This window comes from Seriola lalandi, unplaced genomic scaffold (assembly GCF_002814215.2).
Source record: "Seriola lalandi dorsalis isolate HSWRI2012SDOR001 ecotype SW California unplaced genomic scaffold, Sedor1 jcf7180002054616, whole genome shotgun sequence".
Taxonomy (NCBI): Eukaryota; Metazoa; Chordata; class Actinopteri; order Carangiformes; family Carangidae; genus Seriola; species Seriola lalandi.
In genome coordinates this window covers 96,529-112,254 of record NW_019525169.1, presented here as the reverse complement: position 1 = coordinate 112,254, position 15,726 = coordinate 96,529, and the positions used below count along the sequence as shown (strand labels likewise).

The following is a 15,726-nucleotide window of genomic DNA, read 5'->3' as shown; positions in this document are numbered from 1 at the left end:
TTTATATAGCACCTAGTACTATAATCAAAAAAGAAGTCTCACTTTCTTCAATATGGGACCTTTAAACACACAGATGTAGGAGAATCTATAAACAGCAAACAGTAGATTTAATGAATAGGTATTGACTGCAACAATTTTGATGGTTTATCCCCTGGCCTTAGAGGATGGGAAGGGGAGGCTGTGTCCATTTTGTTGATCGTGCAGTCATGTTTGCATTGGTTTCTCTTTGATACTACCACTAGGTGCTGCTAAAGTTAGAAACTTTAAGTTATGCAGCCCCACTATTATCACACATGAACATGATTTTGATACATATTCTGCAGCCATAGCACATGTTTGTGCTCTCTGAATGATTTGCAGTGAAACATCAAAATGTTGAACTATTCCTTCAGGGTAAACACCAAAGCTTGTAGAAGACAGAAAATACACAAAGATATGTAATAGTGAAAAATGCATGACTTGCCTAGTTGAACTGTTTTCCAAGGGGGCTGAATGTCGGGCTTGAGACATTATAGTACACATTAGGAATCAGTCCAAATACACAATTAAATATTGGTGGAACGACCGTTTACTAGAAATTGGACATAATATCATCAACACATGTCCAATTTAATGCAGTCCAATACAACAGCCCAGCAATAAATAATATATCCTTTGCCACTGTCAGTGAAAACGATAATTTCCATGTTGCTGCAGGATTCCAGGAAGGGAAGGTGCGAGAATGTTTTGCAGCATAATGACAGGAAACTTTTTCTCTTGAGGACTTACTGGGAAGAAATTGGACAAATTCCAGTGTAAAAGGTTTAAATTGGCATCGAAAACATACACTGTATCTACCTTCAGTTCATGTCAGTACCTTCTGCATACATGATAAAAATCACACAAATAAAACTTAAAACATATTTGAATAATTATCTTTATTAACCTTACCAAAATATATGTATCAATGATACAAACTCACACTTTGTTTTCCTTTTTAAAATGTAACTTAGCAAAGAAAAACCTAATATAAACAACATGGATTTATGCTTTTACATATTCACTGCACTTTATGATGGTAGAAAAAAAGTCTCCCAAAAAAATCTCAAGTGACATTACAGGTACATTCCCAAAGTGTCATTCGTGGTGAGGGTGAAGGGTTTTGAGGGGTAAAAAAAGTACGTTTCAACAAAAAGGTAAATAATACATAACGCAACAGTCATTTGACACAATGTCCTTTATGGGAAAACATTGCCTAAGAGCTCCCTTTTGGCCTGTGAAAAGTACCATCATGCATTTGATCAAAAAAAATGTTTCATCTGTGTTGCATAGCCAAAATCATACTTTTGGTTTGGTTGCACCAGCTATTCTTAGATCCATTATTAAGTTTGTTTCAAGCTGCGAAGTAGTATAACGTCACAGTTAAGAAATGTCTTAGCTAGAAAATCAACTTTGTAAACAAGTCAGTGTAGCATCACAAACTTCTAACTGCCACAAATGAGTTTTAGAGGGGCAATTCAGGGGCCGCATCCTTCGGCGGAAGTGGTCTACGAAGGTATGGCCCATCGTAGCCGTCGTAGACTGCAAAAAGGACGAACCGAGATGAGACGGTTTAGTCTACAGAGTATTTTCTCTCCAACACTTCATTTGGCTAGGTATGAATTTCCAAAATGCTGGTGCTGGCGCCCCTATCATATCAAGTCATCCTACAGATCCTGACAGATCTATTGCTCCTGCTATATGTCGTAATGTTGCACTGTCTTTGCTTGAAGTGTTGGTCTTAAAAGAACATCCTCTCCGTGTTGAAGACCCTCAGCTTGGTCATGAAGTTGAAATAGACGAAGGCCAGGCACACCAACAGGTTCTTCATCAGATAGAGGAGGGGTGTGACGAAGCCAAAGAAGGCAATGAGGCCAACGCGCACAAAGAAAAAGGGCAAGTCCTGCAGAACTACTCCAAGTGAGGAAAGCAGGGGGCTGTGGGGCATGACCACCACACGCAGGCAGGACAGGTAGCTGAAGATATAGATGGGGAACACCCAGCCTGAGTAGTAGACCAGGGGATGTCCTGCCACCCGCACCATCTCCACCGTATCCATCCAGAACATAAAGCTGTCCACAAACACGTCTGCTCGGGCGTCGCTAGCACACAGGAATCTCAGCGGACCCGTGTAGGCGTATGGAGATATGTGGTACGCTGTGGTGCTCACTGATCGAGAGCTCAACCCAGAGATACTAAATGGTCTCCCAGGATTACCGGGTATCCCGGGGACAGTCCCGTTGGTCTCTGGTCGAGCCCCCCCCGCTCCATTCTGGTTCCTGTCATTGGGCTGGCTTGCCCCTGGTTGCGCAGGAGTGGGAGCACCTTGCCCGGGCGCAGCTGGCCCTGGCACAGCTGGAGTGACAGGTGCTACTGGAGTTACCTGTTCCACATGTGTGAGGACAGTGGAGGGGATGTCAGCATCTCTCTCCATGTCATTAGCTGGAGAGACAAAAACATGATGAATGATTTTCCAGACTCAAGTCTAGTCGAATGAGATTATACAGAGCAAAACAAGCCTGAAATTACATTTACTGATGTTGCTTATCTTCATGTGGTGCTGGTGAGAAAACAGCATGATAGGGTTACAACAGGCCACCACCAAATCTTATCATGAAAATGAAAAATAGTATTTAGTTGGAACCACGGCTCCATGAAACAAATATCAGTGGTTTTTCCAAGCAACTTCATAAAAACGTCAGTCTACTCAAACCGCCTTGATGCTTTTCTTTAGAAAAACCTTTCCCGTCACGTTCTCACTGTTTTAGAAGAAGTCTGGGTTAACCAAATTCCTTCGTACTCATTCCTTCTGTTACAGCAGTATTTCTTTTTAACTGCAACTGTGGGCACAGAGCCAAAGAATAAGAAGTTCAGTCGTGTTTCCAAAATATTCCGGATAAACAATATAAAGAACTGTTCGCTGTATTTGTTGCCTCCAAGCTGCCTGCCTGCAATGTAAAGCCAGGCTGGAATCACTATATCTATAGTTGGGCAGAGGAAAGTTCAGGATCTATAGCCGGCAGCGAGTGATTTGTGTAATGTGTTCAGAGAGCTGCGCTCACCCTGGCCAGTCAGTCTGCAGTGGCGTATCCTCTCCACAACGTCAATACAGATGAGAGAGAAGAGGACTAGTGATACAGGGAGCTCCGTGAACGTATCATCTTTCATGTTGTTATTTATCTGAACCTGAGCAACCAACCAGAAAATGATTAGTAGAACAAACATCTTGACCAGAACATTTAATGTAATTATCTACTCACTTCCAGTAAATATAAAACTTATCTTTGCGTACAAACAATAATAACAATAATAATGGTCCTTTGCATCATGCCTTTACATCGAACTCTCTACACTGGTGACCTCCTGTAGTTCTGGATTTCTGGGTTAAAATCACTTGCAGCTTTGGTATTTTCCTGAGTTGGGACTTCATGCCAACAGGACACAGAACAAAGCAGACAAGCTGGTTGTCTAAGTAGAATTTATGGCCCTTATGTAAAAGACACCAGATAAGCAAGGGCCATGAGGTCAGGCTGGGCTTCAGAAAGGACCACATGAAACAGCAAAGAAGCTCGGCTGCAGCCAGCAAGGAAGTGAAAATGTGCCTCATGGACAGATGATTTGACAAGGGCAGCTTGGACAGGAAGAGGAACCAAGCTGCTTATCAGTGGCTCCTTATCCATATAGCTGGATATTTCCCCCCTGGAGAACCAAAATGTTCCCCACAAATCATCACCTTTATAACAGCCGCAGAGGCCTGACACTGTGATTCCACTCATCTACAAAACTTTATCTCAAATGTAAAGTTGTAGCAGGTTTTTTTTTTTAAGTTCCAAGCAACCTCTCTGGATGATAAACACGACCAGCCATAGTAACTGCAAAGGGCCTAAATAATTACAGTAAATGTTGCGGTCAATTATAGACTCTTGTAGCAAATATAGTGAAATGAGGAGATAAGAAAATGCATGATCAGGATACAGATGAAGTAATGTAATAAAACAAATGACAAACAATCCACAACATGTACCTCAGAGCTGGCGATGAGAAAGGCAAAGCAGGGTAATGTGGACAGGATCACATATACGAGGGCCACAGGCCTCCTGATACAAAGACAAAGGAAGGGAAAGACAAAAAAAGTAAGGAAGGAAGACAAAGGCAGTTGCAGGACTTGCTAAATCATGATATTCACCAGCCAAGTGCAGTCCGAACCAGCTACAGGCCTGTTCAGACTCAAACCAGCTGGTCAGGTCTCAGTCAGTGCTGCACTGGGATCCTAGTTCCTGACCATACACAGCAACAAACAGAGCTGGACCTCCATTTCTGGCTCCTCAGGCCCCTGACATCAGGGCAAAGGCAGAAGAAACTCACCACTTCTTTCTCCCAATGAGAAACTTCTTTTTCATGAAGACCATGTACTTCAGGGGTACCCAGACCAGCAGGGCAGTTGAGGTGACATAGGCAACGGAGGAGGCCACGATCAACCAGTAGGCTGTGCCGCCGTCGCCAGGAGGCTGCGCTGAGGTTTTCACCTTTGCTACGATGACGGCAAACCTCTGCATGACGATGAAGAGGGGCACACACAGGCCTGCAAACTGCAGCACCTCGCACAGGGCGAACTTCAGCGTCCTCCCCGAGCCCATGCTGTAGCAGTTCAAAAAAAGAAAAAGAAGGGAGGGAGACGGGGGCTGTTGTCGCAGTGAGGCGACCCCTGTCCCTCTGAGGGCTGGTCAGGCCTCGGACCAGTGCATTGTCTGCCTCCACTAGCATTTTCCACACACCACAGCCCTGGCTCTCTGCTCACCCAACTGCTTACACTGCACTAGGCTTTGTGTACTTTGGTGTGACGATGATGTGACTGGCCCTTTACTCTCTTTATATACAGGATATAAACAAAGGTTGTCGAAGGATATGTATGTGCTACAGGCATCTTTAAAATGACATTTCAGCCCTTAATTTTGAAGTTGAAATCTAATCAGCAGACGTCCTCCATCGTTCTAAGCGTATAAAACACATGTGACCTGAACACGTTTCCAATAAAACCCGGGAAACAAAAGTGGACTTGATAACAGCCACGTTCAAAGCATCATCCAGAGGCTTGAAGCTGCGACCCCAAGACACACACATCACAAGGAAACCTAAAGGCAATTGTGGCTCTTCTCACATTTATACGTCGCCATCTAGTGGCAAAAGTTTACAAGTGTAAAATGCCACAAGCTCAGTGATGTCACAAATGTCAGAAATACAGTGTATCTGTGGCTTAATATCACAGCTTTGCCTCTTCAAATTCAGATAAATTGAGGAAGGCTTGACATGTCATAATAATAAGAGTGACATTTTACTCAAAAGGCCAAAAGTACAAGCTACAACGAGCAACGAGGGATCAAATGGTTTCATCAGTGCTCTCTTTAGTTCAGACACCAGTCGCCAACAGTTTCCTGCTACGTCCCTTTGTGTTCATGCACATTGAAGCTAATTATGTGAAAATGCTGCTGAGCTCAGACACCTGAACACTTGATCAAGTAACTGGATCAGGATTATGTCGTCTGGACTATATTTGGTGCTGTCTTTAGTTTACACACATTTCTACATGGTGCCATTAGGAGAGCTAATTTTAGATGCTGCGTTGATTCAGTTTCTCAGGCAGTGCCTCCATAAGAGTCAGATCTCAGACCAGTGTAGAATGATACCTGTGTATAAACATTACCCCTCTTGTCTGCCCCTCAGTACTAGGACTACAGCCACTCTACTGGAGTTGTGGTCCTAGAGATCTGAGTCCCAAGACCAGTGTACCCAGGCCAATAGAGGTTTTATGTCAAGGTCGCAAGAAACCTGGGTGTCATGTTTGATGCCTAGCTGTTCTTCTCTGACCTTGTTGCATGCGTCTCCCTGTCATGCCGCCTTGCACTATACAACATAAGAAAAATCAGGCCTTACCTGACTATGTACATCACCCAGCTCTTGGTCTGGGTCATGGTTATCTCTCGCCTTTACCGCTGCAGTTCTCTCCTGGCAGGCCTCCATTCGTGCACAGTGAAACCCTTGCAGATGGTCCAGAATGCAGCAGCCTGTCTGGTCTTCGATCAGCCTAAAAAGGCACATGTCACTCCGCTACGCAACCGCCCTGAAAAATTCAAGTCACCAATGCTTGACTTCAGAGAAACTTCTGGATCTGGCATTGCCATCCCTGCAGACAAGGACAATCACAGTACATACTGTTCTCATCTGTGATTCCCTGATGGTGGAACAAGCTACAGGATGCTGTCAGAGCTGGGGCGTCCCTCTGTACCCTCAAGAATCTCTTGAAGACTCATCTCTTCTGAGGACACCTCCTCTCCTGACACCTTTAACACCCTAATACGCCTAACCAGCACTTAGTATGCACTTTCGATGCACTTCTCTCCTTGATTTCCTGGCTTGCACTTATTAAACAGATGCAGTACTTAGTACTTATGCCAAGGTTTCCTACTGCACTGAAGCAGTAGCACTAATGATGTCCCTCACTTGTAAGTCGCTTTGGATAAAAGCCTCTGCCAAGAGAGTAAATGTCAGACAAAAACGAAACGAAAAGAAAAGAAAAGAAAAGAAAAGAAAAGAAAAGAAAAGAAAAGAAAAGAATAATATGTGGCCAAAACAGTGATGGAATTGATGGTTAAGATAGAGATAGTCGTATTAAAGCAAGGCTCTGACTCCAGGCCCCTCTGCAGTTTAAAATACATACACTTAATAATATCTAATATGTTTGTATATATATATAGTTATATAACCGTATAAATAAAATGTTAGTCAGTTATGAGCAGGTTAAAATGGGAACAACAAAAGTTATTCATCTGTTTCAGCAAGCTTAAAATAAGTGTGGATTATTTCGGTGCATGAATGTGAACCATCAAAATCCAATTCATTATTTCCACACCTCAATGGACACCATATGACAGCCTGCCCTTGAACCCTCAGCCTATTTATTCTTCTTAGTTCTAGTTGTGTGAATGTAACTCGAGGGAGAGTCCGGTCTCCCATGAGAAAAGTAATTTGACAATATTTTGTAATTATGGGCGGCCATGGGCTTCTGTAGGAGAGTCCACTTCCAGTATGTTTGGGGTTGTATTATCTTAAGGATCCACAATTTGTAGATACGCCCCTGTAATAACACTGACAAGGCTTTAAAGTCTTATATCACAAAGGGACTTTTATTTCACCAGATCCACCGGCAGGCCACGCACTTGTTGCAGCACTAGTCCCGCGAGAGAGGGGGGATCCGTGGGCGGATAGATGGATGGATGACCCTGCTGCTCCCCTCCCAACCAGCCCCAGCTGTCAGCTCCCTTCCTGACTTCCCCACCCTGCCCCCGGTACCATGGCGTCCAGCGAGGAGGACGGCGCGGTTGAGGAGAAGGAAAACAACAACAAGAAGAGAACGAAAAGCGCCCTCGCTACCGCATGGCTCACTTTCTACAACATCGCCATGACCGCCGGGTACGTGCGTTATTCTGCCCCTGTCGCCTATTAATAAGAAAAGCTTATAAGTTCGCCGCTCCCTGAAAACTGTAAGCGTGTGTTGCTGTTTATAGGACTGTGTCTGTGTCAAGTCGAAAGTGCCTGTTCAGCTCGCTGCATTTAGCGGCGCACCGTGACACCGGAGTTGGAGAAAAAACCAGGGAGAACAGTTTGATAGTTAAAAAAAATAAATAAATACAAATGTAAGCGGTGTTTATCTGAGAGGTAGAAAATGAATGAATGGCGTTTGGTTAAAGTGACGGACTGGCGCTGCAGCCGTGTCCAAATAGGGCTGACTGCACGGTGTCAGCGTCAAGGCCCACAGCGCTCCCGACAGTTGCAGTGATAAGTATAGCCGGAGTGCGCTGACACTGGAGCTCAGGACTGGGACAGTGAAATGCTCGTTGGGCAGATTTTTTCAATAACAAACATTACGTTTGTGGATTGTAAAGAGATTCTTTTTTTTTTTTGTATCGTGTTTATAGATAAAACAGACGAGAATCAGAACTTGTCTGCTCATATCACTTGTGTAGAGAAAAGACAACAGAGCTGTCAGGTCAGCAAGTGGCTCTCACTGGATCAATAAGGACTAAACGCGCCTCCAGTTTGGCTCAGTGCGTCAGCACTGACTACACCTTTATTTACAGCTTAATCTCCACCCAAATATATACAATACTTCACTCATTATGACACGATGCGTCTGTGAGAGTGTGATAAACTGTCGATGCCATTCATCACAGATATACATAGGCATATACATTATTCGACAATTAACTTTTATTTTAATTATGGAGTAATCTGTAGATGATTTCTTTCGGTTAATCGTCTTGTCTATAATAACATTATAGTCCGAGGTGACGTCTTCAGGTGTGTTGCTTTGTTGACATTTAGTTGATGATATAAGACAGTGAAAATCAGCATCTTTAGGAGAACCTGAAGGAAGTATTTAAGTTTCTGAGGCAAAATTACTAAAACAGTTGATCGATTATATAAATAGTTGCAGATTAAATGATCAGTCTGTGGATAAAAAATGATGGACTAATTGTTGCAGCTGTGTGAGACAAACTTTATAAACTTTATAGTAAAAATACTGTAAAGGTTATCATGTGCGTTAACACTGAGGAGACAATAATGCTACAGCTGTACATTAGGCCGTGAACATAATATTCATGATATATCATCCATCATACTGAAACACAGGATTCAGTTTGTTGTTTCAATTTATACAAAAGCAAAGATGATATTTTTTTGTTTGACTACCCATCACTGTCACATGCACACAAAGCAGCAGAATAAGACATGCAGGTCATGTAAGGCAACAGGGTTAAAGTGTCTTAGTATTATAGTGCAAATAAACCAAAGGCAGCGTCACCAGCAAGAGGGCGATCAATAACCATAAAAATAAAGAGCTGAGTAATCTGAACATAAAAACAAACAAAAACAAAACAGAAATAAAATATTATTAAGTAAAATCGAGAAAAGCTCTATGATAAAAGTTTTGGATGAATATTCAACACTCAGAAGATTATAATCATTAGTTGCAGTCATATATCCAATCCAGCCATTAACCTACTAAGTAGTTAATACCAGTGAGCGTGTAAACAGCTGTGAGATAATCTTTCTTGGCTGGAGTTTATTATCAAGGTGTTTCTGTACATTGCTGAGTCAGGGGCTCAGATTGATGGTAATGCACAAATTGTTTAGAGGCTTTCTCAATGTTGATCACGTATTTAATTTTGCTGCCACGTGAATTTTTAGGATCCATACATCCACAAACGCTCAGTGACAGTCGAAAGTTCAGCTGCTGTAATTTGTGCACTTATACTTATACTTACCTATACTTACGCTAATATCTGGTGTTAGCTACAGTCGTCTCCTTTCACATCAACGTTTAAGCTATAAAATATGATACATGTTTAAAATCTGTCATGATATATTGTAAACTGACAAGTCATTTATTATGGGAAAATTCCAAATATGTGCTGGTTCCATCTTCACAAATACAAGTATTTTCTGCTCTTCTCTGTTTTATATCGCTGCATGCAAACAAGTCGTTTCATGACGTCACTATGGATTCTCTAAATTTTTATTTTCTGACATTTTCTTAATTGAAAAAAAAAAAGAAATCCACAGATTAATAGGATGAAAATAATTGTTAGTTGCAGCTCGACTGTAGATTAAGTGAAGGAGATAAAGTCAGTACTGAAAAGGGATTTTTACTTTAAACTAATATGTTCAAGAGAAGCTGTAATATTTTGGTTAAGGTGAAGTAAAGACACTTCTGTCAGTCTCTTGAGTTGGGTTTTCTTTCCACCTCAACCTTTACTTAAAGATGCATAAGAAAACTAACTTCATTCATCATGTCTTGTCACGTTAGTGCTTTTTTAAATGATCATCAGTAAATCTTTAGTTGAGCAGTACTTCACCTGCACTTCAATGGCACATTTGTTTTCCTTATTTATACTAAGTTATGAGGATGCACACTGCCCCAAATGTCCTAAATTGGGACACTGCACAAAATATCCAGCTGTCCCTGTGTTTTAGTCTCCCAAGCCAAAACCTGCCAAGATTTAATGCAGGAGATGTCATCACACCAAAGCCTGTAGATCTGAAGAAACCTCTCCTTTTGGCAAGAGAGAACAAAGCAACAGATCACCGTTATATTGTGTGGTGTTATCTGTTGTTGATCTGCAGATTTAATCTCTTTTTTTTACTGAACATATACTGCAAAAATAGAGACACGAGTCCAGGCAATAGAGGTGAGTAGGGTTTTCCATATCAGTGAAGGCCCTGCGATATAATCCCATCATTACTGTAGAGGTTCACACAAACCTAAATAATAAGGCATCTTTCATTAAAGCAGCTTTCAGCCTCTGTTGCATCAGTGCTGGGAGACTCTGGCCAAATATGTCCCACACAGTCTTTTCAAGCACCTTGAGGAATTAACTTCACACTAAACCGTTCCTTTATGTAGTATTGTGTTTTCTTTTTGTCTGCAGGTGGCTGGTTTTGGCCATTGCAATGATGCGCTTCTACATCCAGAAAGGCACACACAAGGGTCTGTACAGAAGTATAGCAAGGACACTCAAGTTTTTCCAGATCTTTGCATTAGTTGAGGTAAGACTTTGAGTAGAATAGCATCAGAATGAAAACACTGGCAGATCATGGTCAACATTCATTCACCTACCGAGGAGATGAAGTCTGACGATCGTAGAAAAGTTATTATAAAACAAAATAACTACATAAACTCATTTTATGCATGTCTTCTTACAGGTGGGACATTGTGCAATCGGTATGTGATGCTTTTGCTCAATTTACTGTATGTTTGAATTTAAATGTTCACACACATGCAAACACACGTGCAACTGTAAATTGTTTTGTTTTTTTGGGTTTTTTCTCTCTCTTGCTCTGCTGCAGGAATCGTGAGGACTTCTGTGATTGTTACCGGGGTTCAAGTGTGTTCACGGATTTTTATGGTTTGGTTCATCACCAACGGCATCAGACAGGTAAAGCAAAGGCAAAACAGTGTCTCAGTGACTTTTACTCTCACAAGGCTTTCTGGGACAAAATCTAATCAAACGAGGTCGTTCAACAATTCACGTCTCTGCTCCCACACACCCGACACACAGGTACCGAGACCTGTAAGAGCTGCATTTGTCATGTAAACATCTTCCTTCTTCCTCCCTCTGACTTTAATGAAGATCCAGAATGAAGAAAGCGTAATCCTATTCCTGGTTGTGTGGACGATGACAGAGATTACCAGATATTCCTACTACACATTCAACCTGCTCAACCACCTGCCGTACTTCATCAAATGGGCCAGGTGGAGACGCCATTAGCCGTGGCCGCGGATGAGCTTGATTTGTCATTACAGTTGTCGGGACATTGTGTCTGAGCATGTGGGCCTGATCTGGCGATTTCACCTCTGGCATGCTTCCCCTACCCCCTGGGCCTAGACCGGCTTTACATCAGGAAGTAGTTCAGCCCTGTGTGTGTATTAAGTATCGCCCGGCTCACACAGAGAGAGAAGGAGCATGTGTGTGTTTATTGATTAGCACCTCGTTTGCCATTCTCTGTCAATGGTGGGTGAACTAACTGCTGACATTGTGCACTGACAATACTGATAATGCAAAGCAGATGCTACAGAGGACAGGCTGATATTTAATCATTTCAAGATATTTTCATCAATACTTTTATTTTTTTTAACTGTAGCTTGAAAATAGAATGAAATATGGTTTATAATGTTATATGTATTTTTCCTAACATACATCTACATTAGCAAAAAAACAGATTCTTTTAGCAATGAAAAAAGTGCTGTTTTGAATCCAAATCCTTAATTGTTCGCATGGCAACAATAAAATGAGGCATTTCTCGTGGCTGTCAGTGAAATGTGGTGATGATCAACACATTTCTGGGATGCACAGTAACATAATGCCTGCTTACTACTGTATGAAGAGTGCTTGTGACGTGGCAGTCTGGCCTTGCGTGTCTCTGTGCTACAGTAGCTCAGCTGAAATTGGAGTCCTTGGGAGGAACGTCAGCCGTACACATTGATAGCTGTCCAACACACAGGCCTGGCATCTTACAGCCCAGAGAGCCATCTCGCTTCAGAATAGTGAAGTTCACATATTACATCAGCTCATTTACCAGGAGAGATGTTGTGCTGTCTCTGGGTTACCACTGTCAGAGGCCTACCAGCGACTTGTTCATTTTTCTGCCCCTTTTTGTGAGCCATGTGATCGTCACGAAGGCGGTTCAGTTTTGTTCAAATTTCTCTTTTGTTTTGGATTTTTTGATCTCGTGTACCGACTGGCCCCTCTCCTCCCTGCCCCCCACCCTTCACGTCTTTCTTTAAGCATGGAGGAGACGCCAGGCCCCCGGAGAGGGGGCTCATGTTCAGCTGCTCCTGTTTTTAAGACCATCTGTTTTGGTCATGGAATGTTCACCCAACATTTCTCTCACATCCGCTGAGACGCTCCCCCGAGCCTTTGCTGTGGTCTTGGCTAAATACAGGATCCCTATAGCCCTGAGTCACGGCACATATCGCACTGGAGGGACCTCGAGTCGCCACAAAGGGACGTAGGCGATCTCACACTTTTGCGCAGTGAGAATGTTTGTGGATAATTTTTAGCTGCACATAGAGAAAACCTTCTTAACCCTAATAGCTCTTTTCTGAATTTTATGAGACCGTATTTGATGTGGAATTCCTAAATTTGTTTACCAAGCTATAAAAGTAAAGCCAACATGCACAGAAAACTGCTTGCTGTCAGCTGAATATCTCCTGCCTACTGATGCTTGTAAGCCTTTGAATGAAGCACTAGTTGTCGTCCAAGTTGAGAGACCGTCTGTGTGTGCATTTCAGTGTGCGTATGCCAAGTTATCAAAATGTATCCATTGTCACTGTAGTAATCAGCCATTTAGTGCAACGATTCAGTTGCTCACAGTTGTCAGAGGCACAAGTTGCAGCCACAACCTGATCCTGCAGCTTTGCCCACTACGACACCGTGCCAAACCAAATCCTTTTTCACTGGGGAACCCCAGATCTCTGTCCAAGCTTCAGTCATCGCCCATCAGCAGTACTAGAGATCCTTCCTGACCAGCTGGTTTGCTTCAGTAGGTCACAATATATGTAAAATAACCCTAAAAAATACAGTAGAACTGCTTAAAAGTAGAATCTAAGAGTTGGTCTTCTTTTTTTGAAGACCCAAATGTCATTCTACTTTGCTTCAGCCCCATCAGTCTCTTGGCCCCTCATCTGTGAGATTACCTTTCCCTTTCCCTTTCCAGCCCGTATCAATTTAACCTCAAAATACTGTATCCCTACCTGCCAAGTGGCTTCATTCTCTCATACTGTGTCTTCCTCCGTTTACCACCTCCACTATAAACCACACAGTTATACTGTCGGCTGCAGTTGGTTTTCAGGTGATGGGAAGGTCCAATATCTATGATCTGAGAGTCGGCTCCTGGCCAGTGTTTTAATCTGAACAGTTTCATTGGTTATTTGAACAATACAACACACAACAGTAAGCACACAGGTATTTGTTGTGCAAAAGATATTGTCATTTGTAGATCTCTATGTCATGACTTGTATCAGCTGCTGTTTGGGAGCCAAGCTAACTGATTAGTTTGTAATAGCAGTAAATGAGCTATAAGATCCAAATATTCCATGTGGTTCTTTATTTTTTCACCTTGGACCCACAGGCTGCTTATGTGTAAAAATAAAATCCCTGCAGGATTAGGGAAGCATGTGTTTATTGTCCCACTCCCTTTTCCAAGGTAGCATTTGTTGCAGTGTGCACTCCTGCATCTTGGACTCCCCTCCTATCATTAAAGCAGCACTGTGTGTTTTCATGCATGCGAGTGTTAACGTCCTCTGGCCATTACTGCAGGACTGTGTGGGTTGCAGTTGTGTGTGACTGTGTATATTGCTCTGCTGGAGTTTAAAGACATCTGTGTCTCTTCCTTCCCAGATACAACCTCTTCATCGTCTTGTACCCGCTGGGAGTCGTTGGAGAGCTGCTGACCATTTATGCTGCTCTACCGTTTGTACGCAGATCTGGAATGTACTCCATGAGGCTTCCCAACAAATATAACGTGTCGTTTGACTACTACTACTGCCTCATCATCGTCATGCTGTCCTACATCCCATGTAAGGAGCATTTTCAGTCCCACACTGTGCACATCATATTAAAGGCATGTGAAGTCTGAAAGTGAAACCCACTCTTTAGAGGATACACGTGGCATTTAAAGTCAAGCTAGCTATAAACTAGTATATAAAATAATAGCTATAAACTCTCTGTGCAGCACATCAGTTACATGCTCATGTTAAATTGTATGCAGGGCTGCCGGAAGACGTTTTAAGTTTTACCCTAACCCATACAAATACAACATAGGCCTACAACAATACTACTGCACACACCAAAAAAGCAGCAGCAGCCAGGTCTATAAAACAGACACAGCAATGCTGTTGCACAATAATAGCTCACAATAATGCCATAACATTGCAATACACATGTCCAAAGCCCATTGCGCACGGCACACAAGGACATATCCAAATACGCACATTTTTTCCAACAAAGTTACATCAGTGTGATGTTAAAAGTAATTGGCAGCTGAATATTAAACTGCTTGGTGGCAGCTTAAACCAAATAACTTACCATGAGCTGCAGGTCAGGTGCTCCAGTAGTTATAATAATCCAAATGTAGCCTTGCTCAGGTGTTGGGGAAAGTCTCTCATAAGGGCATGGGTGTGGGCAGTCACAGACTTTTTCAGTGAACACAGCTCTTCTTTGTGGATGGAGCTTGGATAGACATGTTGCTTCATCTTGACGTCTTGAACTGAGACAGGAGACTCGCTCCTCGGGAAGGTGAAGGGGCAGGAAATCACCTGTTAGCAGCAGCAGGCTAGCTCCTGGCGGCGGTGCTAACGCTGATACTCCAGCATGTCTCCGTCTCCAAGGAAAAATTACAACCACACGAAAACAATGCTGTGGAGGGCTGGGCTTCACTTGTGATCTCTTTAGCTGGTGGTTTGCCCAAAAAAAAAAAATCTGCAATAATCTTTTCCTGTATTGTGATTTTATCCTTCGATTAGCTATCAATGCCATAGCAGCCGGATGTAATTTTACGGGCCCTACTATAGAGTTGATGACCCGTCCTACACTGCCTCTGATTGGCTGATGAAAACATTAAGCTCTCGCGTAGTTCCGGCAGCCATGATTGTATCGTCATTATTAAATAAATAAATAAATAAACTAAACTAAACTCCTGCAGGTCATAACAAGTTTTGTGCTGTAAAATGTTAGTGGACGTTTATCAATTATGGTTTATTTCATTTTACATTGTTTATGCTGCATATGGATGATTGCAAATTTATTTTACATTTTCTGGAGAAATCAGTTGAGAATGGCACAAAAATCCAGTCCCGACATTAAAGAGACCTGCCCAGTGATTTGTAACATTGCCCACAATGGCCCACTGCTTATTAAATAGAATTATAATATATGGTATAAATGTGGCCTCACTGTATATCCAGTATCATAATGTGACTGATGTGACTGATCCTGTTTGTTTTTCTGTTTCCCCAGTGTTTCCTCAGCTCTTCTTCCACATGCTGCGGCAGAGGAGAAAGGTGCTTCACGGGGAGGTCATAGTGGAGAAAGATGACTAGACAAAGCACCACCTCATGCCTCTGTTTGAGCCAGCCTGCACCCCCCCCCC

At 42.5% G+C, this 15,726-nt stretch overlaps 3 protein-coding genes across 3 annotated transcripts in view; 1 reads left to right on the top strand and 2 right to left on the bottom strand.

Annotated features, from left to right (window-relative positions):
- Positions 1–869, bottom strand: part of mrc1a (mannose receptor, C type 1a) — a 13,697-nt gene extending 12,828 nt beyond the window's left edge. The window contains exon 1 of the mRNA XM_023420069.1: positions 857–869. Within this exon, the coding sequence (XP_023275837.1) occupies positions 857–869 (13 nt within the window). The remainder of the gene's footprint in view (positions 1–856) is intronic.
- A 29-nt stretch (positions 870–898) lies between these two features.
- LOC111665187 (transmembrane protein 236) lies at positions 899–5,007 on the bottom strand. The gene is made up of 4 exons (XM_023420098.2): positions 4,384–5,007; positions 4,043–4,115; positions 3,081–3,204; positions 899–2,460 (listed from the first exon to the last, which is right to left on the bottom strand). The coding sequence occupies exons 1-4, from the start codon at positions 4,653–4,655 to the stop codon at positions 1,760–1,762; spliced, it is 1,170 nt and encodes a 389-aa protein (XP_023275866.1). The 5' UTR covers positions 4,656–5,007; the 3' UTR covers positions 899–1,759.
- A 2,255-nt stretch (positions 5,008–7,262) lies between these two features.
- Positions 7,263–15,720, top strand: hacd1 (3-hydroxyacyl-CoA dehydratase 1). The gene is made up of 7 exons (XM_023420005.2): positions 7,263–7,485; positions 10,506–10,623; positions 10,780–10,798; positions 10,924–11,012; positions 11,208–11,329; positions 13,977–14,155; positions 15,594–15,720. Exons 1-7 carry the CDS (start codon positions 7,367–7,369, stop codon positions 15,674–15,676), a joined length of 729 nt encoding a protein of 242 aa, XP_023275773.1. The 5' UTR covers positions 7,263–7,366; the 3' UTR covers positions 15,677–15,720.
- The last annotated feature ends 6 nt before the right edge of the window (positions 15,721–15,726 follow it).

Bases quoted from the DNA above. Each gene is read 5' to 3' on its own strand.
- LOC111665187 (XM_023420098.2), bottom strand. From the start codon at position 4,655: ATGGGCTCGGGGAGGACGCTGAAGTTCGCCCTGTGCGAGGTGCTGCAG. The intron at 4,116-4,383 runs GTGAGTTTCTTC...TCTTTGTATCAG, and splicing joins CTCATTGGGAGAAAGAAGTG to GAGGCCTGTGGCCCTCGTAT. The intron at 3,205-4,042 runs GTACATGTTGTG...TTGGTTGCTCAG, and splicing joins TTCTCATCGCCAGCTCTGAG to GTTCAGATAAATAACAACAT.
- hacd1 (XM_023420005.2), top strand. From the start codon at position 7,367: ATGGCGTCCAGCGAGGAGGACGGCGCGGTTGAGGAGAAGGAAAACAAC. The intron at 7,486-10,505 runs GTACGTGCGTTA...TTTTGTCTGCAG, and splicing joins AACATCGCCATGACCGCCGG to GTGGCTGGTTTTGGCCATTG. The intron at 11,013-11,207 runs GTAAAGCAAAGG...ACTTTAATGAAG, and splicing joins TCACCAACGGCATCAGACAG to ATCCAGAATGAAGAAAGCGT.